General features: G+C 39.9%; 1 protein-coding gene across 5 annotated transcripts in view; it reads left to right on the top strand.

The window, feature by feature from the left end:
- dennd3a (DENN/MADD domain containing 3a) overlaps positions 1-20,455 on the top strand; it is a 30,740-nt gene extending 10,285 nt beyond the window's left edge. For 2 of the 5 annotated variants that reach the window (XM_044172748.1, XM_044172746.1), the window contains 28 exons: positions 118-273; positions 473-608; positions 1,535-1,650; positions 1,757-1,887; positions 1,991-2,102; positions 2,255-2,374; positions 2,642-2,740; positions 2,877-2,996; positions 3,634-3,749; positions 4,655-4,810; positions 5,023-5,119; positions 5,216-5,319; positions 6,574-6,779; positions 6,878-7,037; positions 7,390-7,546; positions 7,893-8,115; positions 9,444-9,523; positions 10,677-10,856; positions 11,055-11,225; positions 11,961-12,090; positions 12,501-12,608; positions 14,563-14,660; positions 17,540-17,694; positions 17,895-17,961; positions 18,086-18,158; positions 18,267-18,385; positions 18,512-18,649; positions 18,796-20,455. In XM_044172748.1, the coding sequence (XP_044028683.1) occupies positions 533-608; positions 1,535-1,650; positions 1,757-1,887; positions 1,991-2,102; positions 2,255-2,374; positions 2,642-2,740; positions 2,877-2,996; positions 3,634-3,749; positions 4,655-4,810; positions 5,023-5,119; positions 5,216-5,319; positions 6,574-6,779; positions 6,878-7,037; positions 7,390-7,546; positions 7,893-8,115; positions 9,444-9,523; positions 10,677-10,856; positions 11,055-11,225; positions 11,961-12,090; positions 12,501-12,608; positions 14,563-14,660; positions 17,540-17,694; positions 17,895-17,961; positions 18,086-18,158; positions 18,267-18,385; positions 18,512-18,649; positions 18,796-18,990 (3,507 nt within the window). In that variant the 5' untranslated portion in view covers positions 118-273; positions 473-532 and the 3' untranslated portion in view covers positions 18,991-20,455. Of the gene's footprint in view, positions 1-99; positions 274-472; positions 609-1,534; positions 1,651-1,756; positions 1,888-1,990; positions 2,103-2,254; positions 2,375-2,641; positions 2,741-2,876; positions 2,997-3,633; positions 3,750-4,654; positions 4,811-5,022; positions 5,120-5,215; positions 5,320-6,573; positions 6,780-6,877; positions 7,038-7,389; positions 7,547-7,892; positions 8,116-9,443; positions 9,524-10,676; positions 10,857-11,054; positions 11,226-11,960; positions 12,091-12,500; positions 12,609-14,562; positions 14,661-17,539; positions 17,695-17,894; positions 17,962-18,085; positions 18,159-18,266; positions 18,386-18,511; positions 18,650-18,795 lie in introns of all 5 variants that reach the window. The other 3 variants (XM_044172750.1, XM_044172749.1, XM_044172747.1) reach the window with 3 other exon arrangements.
- The last annotated feature ends 169 nt before the right edge of the window (positions 20,456-20,624 follow it).

Genomic DNA, 20,624 nt, shown 5'->3' with positions numbered 1-20,624 from the left:
GCTTCGAAAAGCAATTTATTAAGACATTAGAATAGATTTTGCGTTGGGTGTAAATGTGTACAGTGACTTCTAGGTTGCCAAACCTATAACCCTAAATAGTTCCAAACTGTGTCATAGCTTCATCAGCAGAGTAAGTTGAACGAACTCCCCCTGCTCGAAGCTGAGGTACTTCAGGTCCATGCCCCGCCCTTTGTTTCCAAGGAGACCAACTCCAGCCAGCTGATTGGTCCAGCTTTCAGCCGTGTCCAGAGGAGGAGGAGCTTCATCAAAAAGGTAAACAGCATGCTGTACTGCAAGTACAAATTCATACATGAACGGTCCATCTGAGACAGTTCTATACGAAAAGAACTGTTTTTGGAAAATTGTTTCCTTTCTGTTTTGTGAATGGTCTTTCGGAAAAAGTACTGTGCATTTTAGATCACATTTAGCAGGAAATAAAATCCATATTTGTTGTTTTTTTGTTTGTTTGCAGAAGAGGCGAGATCGTGCTGCAGAGGTGTTGCCTAATGGAGAAACAACCAGTCGTACTGAAATGTCCTCAGCCACAGAGGACATCAGTGTTCCAAAGGATCTGGACCTCATCGCCTTGCCACAGCTCTGTTTCCCTGGTATAGTGTGTTTCCTCTGTGACAAACTTAACATTACCGTGTTTTGAATTGAACAACACAGCCGTACTGCTGAGGTGAAAAAAGACACATCTAGTTCTTCTATAAATACAACAGTCTGGTAAGACCAACATGTTTTTTGGGCAGTGACTGTATCTCAAGCAACAAGGTTTTACGTTTGCCAGGGGTGCTTTTCTTACTTCTTCAGTGCCAGTCCCAGATCATAATCTTGAGTTGTTATCTTGCTTTGCTGGCTCAATAGCTACCGTCATGGATCACTATCTTGCTAGTCCACAATGTAGATTATGCATTGTCTTTTATTACTGACACCCTAGCTGTTTCCATGGTTACAACTTTTCCATTTCCATGAAAACAACACTGCAAGCCCTCTTTTTCACCACCTCTCATTGTCACAAAAGTCCTGGATCAGGCCTGTTCTATGTTTCTAGTGCCGCATCTCAAATTGTTGGACATTATTATTCTCTTAATCAGAGACATTGAGAAGCGGTATTTGCATACTGCCATTTCTAGTGGCAGCCATAATAATAATAATAATAATAACTTTATTTATATAGCACCTTTCAAAATAAAGTGCTTAAAAATTACATTACAGTTACATCAAAAACCATCAGTTAAGAAAAGGCCATAAGATAAAACTGAGTTTTAAGAAGAGATTTAAAAGAGGATACTGAGATTACCTGCCATGTCAGCTCCACCCCTCTTACTCTTTCGAAGAACAGAGTAGTCTGTTGGTATTAGGACAGTTTTGTGTTGGGTCTGTTCTCCACTGCGTTGGATTTGATGTGAAGCATTGACAATTAGGTTGAAGTGTGTAATGCTGCGTTTTAGTCATATGGTTGGTAGAGACAGAAAACAGCGCACCTCTCCTTAGTGGCATATCTTGAGACTTCTTGGTTTCCATTGGCTAGGTGGACTCCAGTTAGCCAGTGAACAGAGAGAAGACAGTTATCACTTCCTGGTTTTCACTGATGTTTTTGGGAACCGAACCCATGGAGTTGTTGTGCAGTACTACAGAGCTGTACAGGTACAAACATACACACACACACACACTCTCACACAAACATAAAAACACATTGAATCCAATAAATGTAGACAGTTGTTTCTCATTGTCTCACTGTCTACCCTGTCAGTCCTGTCAGGAAGGTGCTGTCCAGAATGGCCACAGGTGGAATTCATCAAAGTCCCGTCTCTATACACCCTTTGCTGTGTGTGTCATCTCCAAGTTCCCCTACTACAATGCTCTGAGAGACTGCTTGTCATGGTAATAATTTCTATTAAATACATAAAGCTGACGGAAAGCTGACGGATAACCTAACAAGTTAAACCCTTTCTCTGCATCTCCCACCCCGACTCCATCTTCTCAGTCTCCTGGTCCAGTTGCGGCCTGCAAGACAAGCTGACTTTGAGGAGACAATAAAGGAATTTTCAGCTAAGCTGTCCCTGGTCCCTTTACCACCTCCTGGACAGCTCCATGTGGTCAGAAAACACTTTCTCCCTCTGTCAAGCCACCTCTCTCTGTCTGCTTTTCTTTCACCTCTCTCTCTATCTGTATTTGTGTGACCAATTTCAATTGCTAGATCTTTACAATAATATATATGTTTGTGTGTGTGTATGTTACTGTGTGTTAGTCATTCAGCCTCCGTCCCCTCCAAGTGGTTCTTCCATCAAGGCAGGATCAGGACAGCCCTGTTATCGATATCGACCTGCATCTACCTTTCCTCAGTTTCACGCACAGAACCCTGCTCCAGGTAATGCAGAGACTGGTATTGAATGGCATATAAACAAGAAGAACTCAAAAAGTGATTTAAATTCTATTTATTTAGTCATACAAAGGTACTTTTACTGTGTTTCTGGATAATTTGTGGAGAAACGAGAGATGACGGGAGGTATAGGCAGGTCCTTCATGTTTGTTGGATGTAAAGTAAAGCACGTCATCATGTACATCTTAAATATTAATCTTAAATACATCTTAAATCCTATATTCAGTTAACCGTATGATGCACTCCTCTCTCTAGGTGCTGTCCTGCCTCCTTCAAGAGCAGAGGCTGGTTTTCTTCTCTGCTGACTGGGCCAGACTCACTCTGGTCGCAGAGAGTTTGCAGTTGTACCTGCAGGTCAGTAGAGGAGGAACATTGTGTCTTACAATTGCCATCATTTTATTTTACCTTAAAGAAGTGTTATAAAACTTCCTGCAGCCTTCCCTCATCCGTCTTTTCATCTGTCCTTCTGTTCCTCTGATATCTCTTTCAGCCTCTGTCCTGGCAGCAGCCCTATGTTCCTGTCTTGGCTCGAGGAATGCTGGACTTTCTCATGGCTCCTACAGCCTTCATGATGGGCTGTCACATCAGTAATTTTGAAGAGGTTGCTGCAGTGAGTACAACCATTCACTACAGACTGTTTCTTATCAGCATCAAGAATTAAAGTCTTGGCTTTCTTGCTTTGGGTCAAGTCAGCAAATCTGATCTGTCTTGCCCAAGATGATGGGAGCAATGTTGGATGTTTTGGGATTTTGGCTTAAGTTGATATCAAGTTAATATCCAAAGGGAGGACATATTATGATTATGATTGAATCTTGTGTTGTTTATTGGACGGAAAAGATTGTTTTACACATGTTTTACAAGATAAACAAATATAGCTTTGACTCTGCCCTATAATGTCTTGGCCATTTCCCAGAGTGTAAGGTTTGTAGTTAACATCAGATTTATCATTAGTATTGTTTAAATTGCTAGTGTGTAATTCAAATGACCAGACTTTTTGTAATTGTCTTGGTTGACATACTCACATACATGCAGTGGAGAATAAACAGTTATTGTTAAAAACTGTTATTTAACAATAACTGTTTATTCTCCACTGCATTCATCTTTATTCAGTGTCTTACAGAAGCTTAGTTCACATATTTAGCAGTAGCTGTCTGTCTAGTCTAACAGAGCAGGGCACAGTCAGACTGTTGTAATGAATTGTACCCATTGTACCTACAATACGTGTGTGTGTTTATGTTTGTGTATAGGAGACAGAAGAACTAATCCTGGTGAATATTGATGATGGCATCATTCAGTCGTCATGGTCTGAAAGCATTGACCTACCAGCTATTCCTCTGGCTGCAGCTGAGAGCTTTATGTCGAGGTAACAAAAACACACACACACACACAATGTAAAAGTAAACTGCTGGCGATTTATTTTTTGTTTTGATTGAGTGATACTGTAAAATAAAACAATTAAATACACTTGTTGCCAGAAACACTATGTGTTTGAATTAATGTTTACTAGAAATCATTTTGGCGCTGGAACCGGCAGTAGAGTAGCCTGACATTGCCAGACTAATTCGCAAATGCGTATTAGTCTGGGACCTCTCAGTTCATTTTTGACGGGGCGTTATCAAGAGCCACAGACCAAATTGCCTCTGGACACAATTGGATAGACCTACAACCAATCAGAGCAACGAAACATGCTGAGTGACACATGCAAGTTGGGGCGGTGCTTGGTCTGTTTTCAAGTAGTAAAAAAATGGTGGCCTGGTCACAAACTTTCTCAAATTACAGCTAAACAGTACACTATAATGTGTTTCTGAAAACATTTGAGGCAGGAAATAGGCAATGCAGTAACAGAATCTTGATTCATGTTTGATGAGCTCTGCCTAGTTTGACAGTTTGATCTGAGCAGTCAACCAATCAGAGCAGCGTGACGTGTGACTTTAAGTCAGTCATCGCATCAAATCCGCCCCATATTAGATAAACGGTTGTGATTGGCCCGACCAGATCCACTGCGGGTGGAAATCTGTATTAATGAGAGGGGGGCCAGACGTATCTGTCAGAGCAAATGAAACATGAGCTCAGCAAATTTGTCTGGTTCTCAGGCTAGCAGTAGAGCCTCAGCTTGTGTCAAAGCTGGAACAGATTTGGAACTAGAATTAAATCTACCCCCTAAATACCTGCTAAATCAAATTACAAAGAGAACACAGTTTAAATGACTGAATAAAATAAAAGTCCTGTTAGGCCATTCTGGACTATACATACTGTTTTTGTGTCTAGGGCAGAGTGTCTCCAACTTCACTATGACTTGGAGCTGTGTCACCTCGGAGCGGGCACTGATGCCAATGCCCTGCGATACCAACGCAGAGACTGGCAGACACGCCTCAACGCACAGATACAAAATATCACCCTGGAACTAGTGGTCAACATTTTCAGGTAACGCTCTGTGTGTGTGTGTCATGCACACAGCTGTGCTTTTTTACAAAAGGTTGTGATTCTAGGAAATAAAGTGGCCAGTAGGTGTAAGTTTAGAGCACATTAAGATATATTAGTCTAATTTGAGTGAGAATGAAACAATTCCTCTCTGTTTCTGTATGTTTTGTCTAACTGTTCCTCTGTCCATCTGTCATTTTTCATCACTTTGTCAGAGGCGTTCAGGACTTTCTAAACCATGAACACAGAGTTTTTAACAGTGAGGAGTTCCTGAGGACCAGGGAGCCAGCAGACCAGTCCTTTTACAAGAAGGTACACTCACACAGTTAGATGCACAGACATACACACTAGCACACACAGAAACTCTGACAGTCTGTGCTGCATGATTCTCTTTGTTGTTGTCCCCAGGTATTAGAAACTCACATCTTCCATTCATTCCTGCGAGACAGGCTGAACAGGAAACGGGACAGCTTCAGCCGCATGGAGCAGAACACACGTAACTATGCACACAGGTATGATGCTGGTATATGGCCATAACTGAGGGACTCAGGTAACCAGGCAACACTGAGGGGATAAAAGTGCAAGCTAAGGGACAATTCTCACATGAGACATACAGTCATGTGAACATTTAAGCAGAGGTGTCAGAGAGCTGTTGTAGCCTGTAGAACAGCCTCTAGAACAGGCTTATTCAGGTCATCTCATTTAGATCAAGATGTCTGTTGCAAGAGAGACCCGAGTAGCAGAGAGAAAGAAAAACAAACATAGCCAGACAAAACAAGACAAATGCATACAACAAACATAACTAGACAATGCAAAGCATGCAAAGTATGCTTCATCATAAGTGCTTGTTGGATGTTTGAAAAGCTTGAGAACACCCCCCCACACACACACACTTTCCAAAACCGACAATCCGGCATTCCCATTTCACACAGTGATTGAGAGACTGTCTGAAAATGTGTGCCTTTATGACGGCTGGCTGTTCACCCCGTCTTGTGTGTGGCTGTTTGAAACAACTATAATCACTTCTAGTTTATGATGTGGTTGGACAACACGGCATACAAACTACTTCTTTTCAAGCATAACTCTAGCCCTTAGCCTAGCCCCAAAGTTGTTATACTTGCTAAACCCGGTAAAGCTGAAACAATTAGTTGATTAACAGAAAATTACTTGACAACTATGATGATAATCAATTGAGTCACCTTTCAAGCAAAAATACCATACATATGCTGATTCATGCTTCTCAGATGTGAGGTTTTGCCACTTTTCTTTGTCTTGTACGATATTTTTTGGTTTTAGACTGGACAAAACAAGCAATTACAAGACATCTTTTATTCACCAAGTAATTAATCAATTGTTCGAGAAAATAATTGGCAGATTTCATTTAGTTTCTGTACATTTCCATCTGTATGTGTTGAGAAAGTGAGAAATGTACACAGTGTAAGAGAAAGTAGAAAACACTTCAGGTGATAAAGACCCTCATGAAGTGAATATCTGGAATGGGTGATCTGTCTTCTACCTTTGCTGTCATTCAAACAAAGGCAGCATGTATTTGCCAGCGTAATGTCCCCACAGCTATAAACATCTAAATACCGTAAACAAATTGATCATCTATTTGCACAGCAGGTTATTGCACAGAATGCCCCTCAGAAATGAAAATTAGATTGCCTGTATGTAATAATATAAATATTAACAGAGATCATAATTAAACCTGCTTAAAACTTCTGTAACTGAACCTCAACATCTATCCCCTCGTTCTCTTTCTACAGGAATCGTGCGATGACCGAGTCTCCTCGGCGTCCTCTCATGTCTGAACTGTCCAGGACTGGCTACAGCAGCTACACCAGCCCTGATGACAGACTGAGCAAGAGGCTGGGAGCCAGCCTGCCTAATCTGGAGCAACCTGCCAATGACACTATAACTGCCATCAGCTCCAACAGACCAGCCTCTTTCAGGAAGATGACTCCTGATGTTGGTCAGTACTGACGGATGAAAGAGATTAATGGATGATGTAAGGAAATCAATTCGAACTGTCAAGTCGAACTGTTTCTAATTTCCTTTGTCTCATTCCAGGGTTGAAGTTTCCTCAGAAAGTGGTGAAGGTTTTCCGCCTCCCAGACTTCCCCCCTCCGTTGGCCTATCACTACGTCCAGAGCTATTATTCTGAGATGGTTGCTTCCCTGGGGAAGGCTATTAACGCTACACCAAATGATGAGTCTGCTCTGCTGGCCAGGTACTGTATCTCGCAGGAATTGCAGTGTGCTTAAGTTTGCTTTAGCTTCTGTTTAAACTGCAAATCTGAGACAAAACAGTGGAAATCTGGCTTTTCTGTCAGATTACTGCTCATTACTCTGTCATTGTTTTTTAAGGGAAATACTAAACTAGAAAAACTGGTTTTTTGTTGTATTTTATATTATTTTGTTAATTTGATAACTGCACTGGGCTAAGTTTGACAAAATTAAAATCATTGACCCAGACTAAAACCTTAATTGAATATAAATTAAGTTCCACACAGATTATGTACATCTCAAGTAAACCAACTGACTTCTAGACAACTAAATGATCCAATCCATCTGTCTCTCTAGGTACCACTACCTGCGTGGTTTGGTAAACACTGTGTCCAACAGGCGTCTGGATGCACTGGAGGACTTCCAGAGTCTTTATAAGACTGACTCAGATATCTTCCCTTCTCAGATGGTTAAGACACTGGTTGACTCTCTGCCAGAAGCTGAGCGGTTACAGGTCAGTCCATCATGAATGAGGACACTGTGCTGTACTCTGCTATTGAGCTGTGTCATGGAGTTGTAAATGCTGTTATCGGAAGTCACTTCTGTTAATTGCATCAAGTGCACATGATATATATTGGTCACGTTGAGTTTAAGTAACCATATTGTTGTTGAGTTGTACAGCGCGTTAAATATCATCTGGCAAAGAAACACCATTAACTCAAGACAAAATAATGGACTCTAATGGTTTTCAATAACTCAGTTCACAATCTCTGAGCTGTATCAGAACTTTGTTGATGATTCTGATGATTATAGCCATATTGATTAGCACTGTAATAATAATTGATAAAATCTCTCCAAAGGCGGACAGACGGCCAGAACTGAAACGGCTCATCAGTCGGGTCAAGAGGGACCAGGAGCGGGAACGCGCGCGCAATGGCAACAGGCACGAGGAAGGTGCCGTGAAGCGCTTCCAACTGCCGAAAAAATACATGCAGCTGGAGGATTTTGTGAAATGTATCCAGGAGTCCGGCATCGTAAAAGACCAAGGAACCATACATAGACTCTTTGATGCTCTAACTGTAGGTAAGTAGCTTAGTATATTGCATATACATACATGCACGTGTGTGTTTATACAGTAAAGCTCAGGCCTTTTCCCATTTTTTTTTTTTTATAAAACCGGTTGCCCTGTAGAACTCTTCTAACAGACTCCATGGCGTTGGGCTTTCACTGCCTCAGCATACACACACTCATGCACACAAATATCCCTCTATACCCCTCCTTCTCCCTTTTTCCAGGCAAACATTTATTCCTCTGGTTAATCATTACCTCACTCCCTTCTTGAAGAAAGACAGTTTGTCATGCAGGGCTGTTTGGTGTTGTAGGTGTAACCAGGGCTCCAGTGGTCATGTACTGTATTTAATTTAGTTACATTTGGAGGACACTCTCGCACTGAGCCGAATTGAACACCACAGTAAACATGACAAGCAGCCAGTAGCAGGTTGTGCCAGCCAGTGTGACAACATTCATGGGATCTCAGATTGAGCATGTCAACGGGAAGGTGAAGAAAAGATATTTGAGTCATAAGAGCTATGGATTGAGTAATGAGGGGATATTTTATTTTGTTTTAGGATAAGAGCTAGGGGAGGAAGGGAGTTGGGAGAGGGGCAGCTTAGATACTTTTTCAAAAGCTGAGGTTTTAGCCAAAATTGCATACTGGAAATCTTTCTTCAGGAAGTGAAGGCTTATCTTGCCTTCGATATTATGTTATTGGTAAGCCGTTTACGTCCTGTTGGATATAATGAGAAATCAACAAGTTTTCCTTTCCACTTCTGGAGAAAGAGATTAGAATTATCAACTCCAAACATCCAACTGCAAAGTACTTGACTTCACATATCACTTCAATTTCCCTTCAGTAACTCATTGTGGTGGAATATTTTTCAAGTAAGACAAATTTTGGACAATATGAAGTCATTGTCCTACTGTGGTTATGACGGTAATGAAACTCTTGCTTCTGTAATTTAACTTATTAACTGCTGAACAGCAGGTTGATCCGTGACATGGGGGCTGATCATTCTTTATTTCTTGAATGTTTTATGTACATATTTTGAAAAATAGAGGCTTTTCTTTTAAATTGGGACTTTACTATTGCTCAGTGGCCATTAAAGGGCTGTGCCTATATGGGATGTTTGGGTGTGGGAGAGCGCATGGACTCTGTACTGTATGTAGTCATTGCTGTAATACAGTTAGGGCGACACCCCGCAACTGCAGGCATGCTGGCAGATTAGACTGCTTGGAATGAGTTGTCAAAATATAGTTTTTAAACTGAGTGTCATCTGGATCTGCTGACACAGAGTAATACAGGATACCTTCAAATTATCCTCATTTTGAAAGTGTTTGTTTATTTGTTGCAGGTCATCAGAAGCAGGTTGGTCCAGAGTTGTTTAGAGTCTTCTATACTATCTGGAAGGAGACTGAGGCCGAGGCACAAGAGGTGTGTATGTTTGTTTTGTTTTTTTGCTGGTAACATGTAACTTAAAGGCCCAGATCTTAAATATACAGGATTGGCTATATCCATCACAGTTATATTCACATTCACAGTATAATGGGGTAGTGTGACATATAAATGGAAAATCAATATTTTGTGTTTGTCAGCTGATCATAATTTAAATTATAAGCTTATTTTACCTTTGCTTACAGGCCGACAAACAGCATAAGGAAACCGTGTTAGCATTAGACCTGGTATTAGCTTAGTTTATTTATAAATTTAAAGTTGTGAGAAAGGAAGGTTGTGTTGCAGTATGATGGTGCTTCACAGGCGAGATCCCCTGTATCTAATAGAGAATTTAAAGAGAGAGTTGTTCTTAGCCTTGGAAGATGCAAGCAGTTTTCATGTCTGGTGTTATATGCGTGAAATACTGAATTTGTCTGAAAAATCAGGCTGATACACACATTGTAAATAAAAATACATGATAAATATATTTATATTGGGGGGGGGACGAGCAGGCCTGAGTGTTTGATCTGACAGTTAAATGTAGTAAGTCTGGAAAATCTTTTTTGTAAAGAAAAGATCTTAATATGGTTGGTGGAAAAAGTGGCAACTCAAATAATATTGAAATATGTGAGCTATGAGTAAACTAAATTGTGATTAAGAGTTAGCAGACATTTGCAATGAACAAAACTATTTAATTGATTGATAATACCAATTGATTTTGTTATCGTAACTGCAAACTGAATGAACATAATTTTTCCAACAATTTTTCATCAAGTAAAACACCAAAAGAGCTTATAGAGATAGTTATTTCACATGAAAAGACAAGAATTTGATTTATAATAACTTTTTTAGGGTGTTAAATGCACATTCTTATATAATTTTAGCAAACACAAATTGTGTTTCTGTAGTAATGCACAGTTTTAGAGTTGTTATCACCCTTAAACCCAGAAATTCTGGGGAGACCTGTGGTAACTGAGCTGAACTTGGTTAACAAGCACTTGGACAATATTCTAAAACTATTCTTGTAAATGTATTATTTTTTAACATCCTTTAACATCAAGGCCAATAAAGACTCATATTTGTTATAAAGGTTTTCCTTGACCAGTTGACAAGTCAGTGAAATCAGCTGACTCCTTTTTTATGTGATTTTCAGGTATGCTTGCCAGCGTCTGTCTTGGAGCACATTGAGCCCAGCGAGTGCGTCTTCAAGCTGTCCTCCTCTGTCAAGACGAGCCGCGGTGTGGGGAAGATCGCCATGACTCAGCGACGGCTCTTCCTGCTGACCGATGGACGACCAGGATACGTGGAGGTGGCACAGTACCGAGACTTAGAGGTGAGACAAAAGGAAGGACAAAAGACGTTTTTGAAATGAGATTAAAGTGAGCAGAAGAAAAGTTATGAGAGGTGAGGAGAGGAGTTAAAGAAAGTGCTTTCAATCAGGACTGGAAGCTTGAAAAATGCAAATATATGCCGTCAGGGCACCAGGTTCAATCTAAGTATGTTGATCTCGTCTTCGTCTCTTTCCTTGCAGGAGGTGAGAGTGTCCTCGGCTCCCTTCCTGCTCCTGCGAATCCCCAGCCTGAAGCTGCGTGTTCGGGGCAGGAAAGAGACGTTCGAGGCCAATTTGAAAACGGAGACTGAGCTGTGGAACCTGATGGTCAAAGAGATGTGGGCCGGACGCAACATGGCTGACCAACACAAGGTAAAGCTGTAACTGAAGGGTGTATGTGAGTGTGTGTGTGCTTCAAGTATGAGGGTATATGTGTGTGGGAGGAAAGAAAGAATCAGAAATATGAGGAATAAATGCATGAGAAAGAAAGATAATTTGGTCTGTGTGTGTGTGTGTGTGTGTGTGTGCGCGCATGCCTAACATGCGCGTCATTCTAAACATCAGTGACCTTAGTAGGTGCGGTTGAAATACCATGAGGCGTACATGAACATAAATATACACACTTGAACAAAGACAGAGGTTTCCTTTGTGAAACCAGATGATGTAACTGTAACATCTCTGTCTCTCAGTCCGCTCATTTCTCTCTTTTATATTTCCTGTACTCCAGTATATTATGAATATACACTTAAGCTAAGCTGCAATATTGTCAAGAAATCTGGCAGCATTGCACCAAGATTTAAACCAAATAATCAAGACACATTATTTATCTTTATCACTGCTTGTTTTTGTAAGACCTTAAAATAATGTAGTGTGCTCTCACCGAAGCCTGTTCACATTTATAATTGAATCCGTATGACTATTTACACCCTAAAATCAGTTTTTCTAGACTTGCTTTAACATAAGTTATTTGAAAGTGGCCATCTTTGTTATTATTATTATTTTTTTGTCCTTTGGTTATACCTGTGACGCACTTGTTCTGTCTACTTTTTTGCAAGGTGCTACATGTCAAGATAAATTTGAATTTAGTAAATGGATGTTTGTCTCCAGGACCCCCAGTATATGCAGCAGGCTCTGACCAATGCCTTGTTAATGGACGCTGTAGTGGGCAGCCTTCAGAGCAGTAAAGCCATCTACGCTGCTTCGAGGCTGAGTCACTTTGACCGCATCAAGATGGAAGGTAGGGGGAAGATGGTGATGGTAATGATTATTGTTGTAGATTTTGTACTGTTTGCTTTAATTTTAACCATCTGGAGCACTATTAACCCACCCATTTTGTCAACATGGAAGGTATTATAAATTCAGTTTGCTTTGATTCAGTTTGATTGCTTCCCTGATACATAAAGAAACACAATTATTGTAGGCTGTGGAGGTTAATGACTTGGTTTCGGTTGAAATTTGCATACTAAAGAGACTCATTTAAGATTGGTCTGAGATCATTCGGAAACTTTGTGTTCTTTAGTACATAATGACTCATCAGGTTTTGTGGAGAATTTTATTCTTAATTGGGGGTTTTCAGTGTGCATTTATGCATTCAGCACCTGTGGAAGGTTAGTAACCTCTCTTTAACAGTGGTTTGTGTTTCTCTAGTGCCGATGATGGTTCCCAAGACGACTGCAGAGACGCTGAAGCACAAAATTAATCCCTCGCTGGAATTCGCTGCACCTCAGGCTGTAGAAGTACTTCTATACACACCAGGTACAAACACACGCACCTATTGCTCTTGAAACCTGTAACCAAGCAATCCCTTCAGTGTTCATATTATCACTGAGATGACAAGTGTCAGGTTTCTCTCTCTCTCTCTCTCTCTCTCTCTCAGGCCAGTTTCACAATCCAGAGTTTCAACTGTGACACCAACACACGGTCACTGACAAACACACACACACGTGACCTGTGCCTTGTCTTCTCCTCTCTTTGACACACTCACTCTGTTTCACTCAAACATAAAAAGACAGACCGTCATAAAGCTGCACATAAAGTTTCTCAACAACACTTCCTCTCTGGTCTCCTTTACAGGACAAATACGGAAGGAAGTCAGCTGGAAATTTAGAATGTATATGGGGGGAAGACTCTCGTCAAGGCTAAATTGTCATAAATATACAATTTAGCTTTTCCAGTGTTAGCTGTGAAATCATGTGAAAGCACAGAATAAGGCAGTAAACATGTCACTATCAGGTGTGACATCAGCTGTCTCTCTCTGAGCAAGACAGTAAACTTTTGGCCTGTGATTCTGCCCCAACCCCCACCTCCACAAGAAAGTAAGAACAAGAAGAAGCTCACCTAGAATGTACTCATAGTAAAAGTAACTGAACTTTGCATTGAGCTGTGGGTATACAAGATCTAAAATGCTAAAGTAATGCTCCTGCATTACACAGAGTTAAAACTAAGTTTGTTTAATGTGGAAAATAAGCTTTACAAAATAAAATGCTCAAAGCACGTGAAGCAAGTTTGCTCCTCTTCTGTAGTGACAAAACTTCCATCCAAATACAATATTTTACAAGTTTTTGAAGCCGGGCTGACGAGGGGGCATACAGCATTTTAGAATTTAATGGATTTTAAAATGAAAAAAGAATAGTATCTTTGTCAATATGCACTCAATATGTTTTTACTGACTTAAAAACTATTTATAAATATCACCAGATTTCGGATTTTGGAATGATAATGTGTTAGACAGTGCTCTCCCCCACATCATAAAAACAACAAATGAGAGGACATCTTTTGGAAAAAATGGTGTTTATCCCTCCAGTAGAGTTCCAGAGACTGCAAAAAACCTACACCAAGGAGCATTAAAGCTGTTCTGGCAGCTTGTGGTAGCCCAAAACTTTACTAAGACACTTTATGTGTCACCCATCAGGCATTCCCAGTCATCACACTTGACCTTAAAACACAAGAGTTGTTTACTGTTGTTCAGCCTTTGTATACAGTCCTGTGATTTTATTATGGGGGCAGACAGACTGGCGCATTATGTGGCAGGAAGAGTGAGAGGGAACAACTTAAAAAGAACTATAAAGCCATGGCCTTCAGTGGACCGACCATCTGGGGCCACTTATATGCCCGGCTGGTGGCAGACTGACCCCCAGCACTAAAACATTCGTGCACACTCATACTTGATGCCCACATATACAGACTGTGTTCTGTTCCTCCATAGCAGTCAGCTCTTTGGGATTTCTGTTGGTGACAAGAACAAATCTGGCTATTCAGATCCTGCCTCTCTCTGCCTCTCTCTAACTGTCTGAGTTAAATATAGGTCACTGAATTGAATTCCTGGCATATGGCCAGTTCCCCCTCTCCTCTCCGCTCCCTCTCAATTTCTCTCACTTTTTACACCCAACAGTTCTCTACTTCCTCTCTATGTCACACTGTCCCTCTCTGTCTCCCCTCCTATGAAATACAGGATCTTACTTTCTTTTTTTTTCTTTTTTCCCTCTAGCGGTGCTTTTAAATAGCGCTGAATACGTTGAAGGAAACTGACCGTTAGGTTAAGCCTGGGTGGAGTCAGGCAGCAGAAAAATAATTTGGAACATGAAGTGTTTCCGTTCAAAACTGTTGGTTGATATTCACATTTCTTCTTGGCTTCCTGAAAGAGTAAACAGTTAGAGATAAGGTACTGAGACTGATAAATACTGCGCGCTTGTGTGTGTGTGTGTTTCAGGTCAGTTATGGGTGTCTGTGAGCGGGGGGAAGGTAATGGTGTTTGATGCCTCCAGCTGGTCCCTCACACACACCTGTCAAGTTGGGAATGCAAAACTGGTAAAGAAAACACACACTGCACACACTAACACACCAGTTCAACTGCATGCCAAAACACAAATGCAAAAAAATGCACAAAAACACAAAGATGCAGGATACACAAAAAGACACAGAAGACAGAAGAAGTTGGTCTGGATATTGAAATTTCCAAAATGTGTGCATAGCTCTGATAAAAGCTGTCTGCCCAGCACAAAACGGCAGACAGACACAGTTAGTGACTACCTGGTGAACAACAGTGGAACATTTAGCAGCTAAAGAGCCAGATATTTCTCTCGGGAGTTGGTGGAGACTAAAACAGAGCTAAAAGGAGAGTGAATACTGGACTTAAATTCATCAGGTTGCCAGAAACATGACTTCAAATAAATGCTATTGTTGCTTTGTATCTGCTGGATGTGAAAATAGGCAAATGTTTGCTAACATGTTAGCTATATCAACTTAAAAGGTGATTAAGGTTAAAAGGTTATCAATGTTGTGTTTACAGCTTGTTTCCTGAAGCCAACATTTGGTAATCGTTTTGTTACCTGCAGCCCTAACAATTTTCTGATGATAGATAATAGTTTTACGCAAACCTTTAGGCATAAACCCTTAAAACACAGAGAGATAAACAAAACGTGAATACTAACACCAGGTGTCCTTGACATTAAGTGTTTCACTTTCTCTTAAAAAGGCTTAAAACACAGGCAATAGCAAAATATATCCACCAATCTGATCCACATTCTCTCCAGCAAGAGTCTTTGGTCCTAGTTAATTTTGATTTCTGCCCAGGAGTTATGACAAAACCGAATCAGATTTTTCCAACAAAAATCTCTTCAAGTCAGTGAATTGGTAGAAGTAAACTGAGTTTCTCAGGTATTTCAATTTGTATCTCTTTTTCCCAATTTTTAGACTGTATTTTATTTAGACAAGGTTTTTGTACAAGCTGCTAGAGTCAGGATGATGTGAAACACGGATGCATGTAAGAACGTTGGCATTGTTTAAATGGAAAAAAAATTGTAGAAAAACATGCATATATTGCTCACAGTAAGATATTGAAAGCAGTAATGCTAGCTAATGCTGTTTTAATTCATAATGTTGTAGTGACCATGATGTTTTGGTTGTTTTCCCATCACTAAATGAAAACATGTTGATGTGACTACTTCACATCACTGGACAGAATCAGCAGATAAGCAGCACACACATGCCACTGACATCAGACACAGATAAAACCGTTTTCCTCAGGTTTATTTTTTGCTCCTGTTGCTTCACTTCAAACAGTGTCAGTATTTTCTGCAGACTTACAAGCACATGTTTTGGGGAGGGTACAGTGTGTTTTGAATAGTTTTAATTCCCCGAAGACCAAAACACTGTCTGTGCAAACATCGACTTTTATAACAAAGTATAAACAAGTAAAAGTTGGCATGAGTGCCTTAAAGCTCTTCGGAGAATGTTCATGGAAAATGAGGTTAAGGATGAGTGTAAGGTTTTAAGGCACTTCTTAGGACTGTGCTAATCACTGACCTCTACGCCAAGCATGCAGGTCACAGTCACATGAAATATATATATGTGTGTGTGAGTGTGTGTGTGTGTGTGTGTGTGTGTGTGTGTGTGAGAAAGAGATACGCAGAGTGTGTTTTCTCTATACTCCAACCATAATATTTGCACACAGTTCTCTACCAGTTCACATATTAAACATCTGAACCTGCTCTTACTTCTACAGTAGTTACTTGAAGCATGACAGATGATTAAAATAGCAAGTGATGAGAAAATAAGTGAAATTTAGGGGACAAGCTAATTCTTATTTTTAAATCTGGGGGATTTTTCTTTCTTTTCTTACTTTTTTTAAAATAAAGTTGTGGCTGACAACTGCAACCAAATACATTTTTTTCCACATAGTTTTATGTTGGTTAAGTTTGAATCTGTAAATAGACTGTGATATTACAGTAGATGTAATGGTGTTGAGAGGACAGTGCAGCTAACTTTATTAGACAATGTTACCACCTAGTGGAGCAGTTAGGTAATGCAAAATGAAGTTCCTTCCACACTAAACTCTTAGCTCAAAATAATGCTTATCATTATGCATTACCTAATCTACTTACTCTTATACATACCTGCTACACTTACCTGTTAGGAACAGACATACTGTAGATAAACCCAACTTTCTTTATATAAGGGCTGCAACTAATCTAATGATTATTTTCTTGATTAATCAGTGATTAATCAATTAAATGTCAGAAAAAAGTGAAGTTTCCTCTATCTCTTTAGAAAAATGTTCGCCACAGTTGCCTAAAGCCCAAGGTGACAGTTCAAATGTTTTGTTTTGTCCGACCAACAGTCCAAATCAATGAATCAATTTACTATCACTTGAAAAGCAGCAAATCCTCACAGTTTTAGAAGCTAAAACCAGCAAATTTTTAAAATTTTTTGCTGGAAAAATAACTTTCCAATAACTAAGCAATTAGTTTCCGATTAATTTTCTGTCAGTCGACTAATTATTTATTCGAGTAATTGTTTCAGCTCTACTTTATATTTCCCTGTAAAGAGAAATCCAACTGTACGAAGCCCTGTGCAAATAAGTAGCGATTAGATTTATTACACCAGCAAATCATTTACCTTGTTATAAGGAAAACTCGGGTCATTGATGTATAATTTATGCAGCTGAAAATACTAGAACAAGTATGTCGGCTACGCTTACATTTACATCTCTTATGTTGCCTCCTCTCAACAGCCTCTCTGTGGCCTATTTTAAAATATCCAGAATTCTTATTCAACCAAAAATTGGCCCTTAATGTTTCTATATTTAGTCTTAAAACCTATAATTTTCTCATACATTTCTCAGACACTTGTTTGTTCTGTTCTCTGTAACTGTGTAACTCTTGGTGTCTTTCTGTCTCTGTTTGCAGAACTGTATGCTGGGAGTTGATAAGGACCAGGTCTGGATGGGCTCTGAGGACTCAGTAATCTACATCATCAGCATGGTGGCTATGGTCTGTAACAGACAGCTGACTGAACACAGGGCGGAGGTAACCGGACTGGCTCTTGACACAGACAAATACAGGTGACAGACACACACTTATTTTGATCCCATAAAAGCAACTTACACTGACGGTGTTTCTGATTTTATATGATTTAAAAGCAGTTTTGTATAACTGTGTTGTAACTTCACACTTTTGCAATATTGTTTCTGAGCTTTGATGCCGGTAAATATAATCGTATTTAACTAAAAAAAAAATCTTACTAGTGCGCTTTGTTTATCAGCCAGAGGGTGGCGTACTCCTGCAGTGCAGAGGGAAGCGTCATGGTGTGGGACGTCTCGACACTACAGGTCAGTTTCAAACCAACGCTTTGTTAGATGGGGGACTGTGTAAACTATGTTATTATTGGTTTTCTGTTTCAACAGATAGTAGATACATTTCTCATAATTGTGATTTTTATGTCAAACCACTCAGGTGAAGAGGCACTTTCGCATCTCCTGCAACCGTCTGCAGTCTGTCTCCAGCTGTAATGGAACGCTGTGGTGCTGTAAGTTTCACACACTCGCTCGAGTATTTAAAACAGGAAACTTGAGCTTGAAACTTGACGATGGAAATGGAATAATTTCTCTCTGTCTTTCTTTGTTTTTCTCTCCAGGCTCCAGGGACAATATAATGGAGATGTGGAGGAACGGCTCAGTGAAACATCGTCTGAATCTGCCAGAGCAACAAAAAGGATCCACAGCTACGTTCAGCAGTGTACTGCTGTTACCTGAGGTACCACACACACACACAGTTTATCTCTCTGGTATCTTGGTGTGTTTTGTTGTGGATCGTATATGAGTGTGACCCTTCTTCCTCTATGTGTGTGTGTGTGTGTGTGTGTGTGTGTGTGTGTGTCAGAGGGAGGAGCTGTGGAGTGTTTGTGTGGACTCAGGAGAAGTGTGTATTTGGCACATTAAGGACACGACCAAACCATTTCACCGCGTGGCTCTACAGGACTGCACCGGATGTTACTGCATGATCAAAGTTAAAAACCAGGTTAATATACAGTACTTTTACACACACGCATAAAATACTTCAAAATCACCTATAAATGCATTAGAATCCTGGTAGTGACATGAAAGAAATTCACATAATTTTTCCTTCTTTTTAAAAAAAAAATCCTTTTTTTTTTTCTCTACCAGGTGTGGGTTGGCGGTGTTGGCCGCAGTTCTACCAAAGGGAAAATTTACATCCTGGACACAGAACGCTACCAGGTCTTGAAGGAGCTTCACGGCCACAACGACAAGGTGTCGGCGCTCTGCTCTGCTGAGGATCGGTATATCCTCAGTGGAGCAGGCAAACACGACGGAAAGATCGCCATCTGGAAGGTTGAGTAGAGCGGTTGCCTTTCTGGTAGTGCCCAAGTTCTTAATGCCATCGCTCTTTTAAAACCACACTGGGACTTCCTGTGAACTGACCCCATGTTGAGAATCTGTGGGAAAAGGAGTGAAGATCTGTGATTGTTAAGGGGGGGATCGAGATCACAACCTCGACTTGCCTTTTGCATCTCAGAGACATGAAGGAATCACGTGTGATGTGTCATGTGACGCAACAAGTTTACATAAAGTGTCACCAACTGAGCAGCTTCTCCCGCCTGCTGTGAAGTGGTGATTTGAAATACTAACAGTACTAACATGTTATTTTTCGGGAATAATAGGACAAGGACAAGAATGAAAAAAGAAAAGTGGGCACAAGTTCTGCTGGATAGGTTATTTTTAATGCAAAGTGCTTCACTTTACTGAAGGTTTATACATTTTTAGTATTGTCATACCATTCTTTATTTAATGCTGTACCCTGTTTTATTTTCAGTTTGATCACACTAGTATTACGTGGGAACATTGTGTGACTGAGCCTCGCCTCCAAAGGTGTTTTTGACGTGAGTTTCTGCAGCTTAAAGAAGTCAAACTAACTGAAAACAAAACTACTGAGATTGGAGATTTCACAATCACTGTGGGAAAAGCCCTGAATTTTTTTTTTTTTTTTTTTGATGGAAGTTATGCTTTAATGGACAATGTACAGTGATGGGAAATATGACGAAAGAGGATACACACTTGGGAGCTGGACTCAAACTTGTCACAAGTTTAGTCCTACAACTGGAATCTGATAAAAACACACAAAATAAGCACTAACCCCACAGCTCTTGTTGTATTTCTTTATCAAATACTTACCTCATTGCTAGACAAAGTTTCTACTTTTTTCTCTATTTATTTCCCTACGAGATTAGTTTAATTTGTGTTACCAGGTAGTTTGTTTTAACAAGTGAAGGAAAAACATTTTTATATAAATTGCCTCTCATATATTAAAATATATTTATAGTCTGCAGACATTTGTGTTCTGTGCATATAAGGATTTCTAACTAGTTATTATTACAATAGTGTTATTTGGATTAACTAAGTGAAGCAGGACAGACTGAAGTTTTCTTATTTTCACATTTTTCGCAGCCCCTTTTTCTCTCCAAAAAGTGAACTTTCTGGGACTCTTGAAGAATCGGAATTAACAGAAAAGATTACAAGGGGGATCATTTTGGTTCATATCACCTGAGGTTCATTCAAAGGTTCAACTTATCTTTTATTTATATTTTTATACTCTGTATATAACTAGTGAACATGAACATAAAATATATTCCACCTGTAAACTAAACTGGTGACAATGCAAACAACTCAACTGTTTTTGTGAATATTGTCTTCACTGACTTTTTATAAGACTTAACATGAAACTGTATGAAATCTCCAAGACTGTTAACAAGATTTTCTAATATTTAAGCAACAGTGAACAAAGAAAATACACAATTTATAAAACTAAGTCTTCAGTTTCTCTTTATTTTCAACCAGAGCAAGTTTCATTTCACTCTCTGACAGTAGTTCCCAACCTGGGAGTTGCAGAGGAGCTGCGAGTAGTTTTTCAGACGTTCTTCTTTTTACCTCCAGAGGAAAAAAATCCTCTGGTTGACCTGGTCAGAACCCACAGACAT

Source organism: Siniperca chuatsi, linkage group LG17 (assembly GCF_020085105.1).
Source record: "Siniperca chuatsi isolate FFG_IHB_CAS linkage group LG17, ASM2008510v1, whole genome shotgun sequence".
Classification (NCBI taxonomy): domain Eukaryota; kingdom Metazoa; phylum Chordata; class Actinopteri; order Centrarchiformes; family Sinipercidae; genus Siniperca; species Siniperca chuatsi.
The sequence above is the reverse complement of the archived record's forward strand: the minus strand, read 5'-3'. Positions and strand labels throughout refer to the sequence as shown.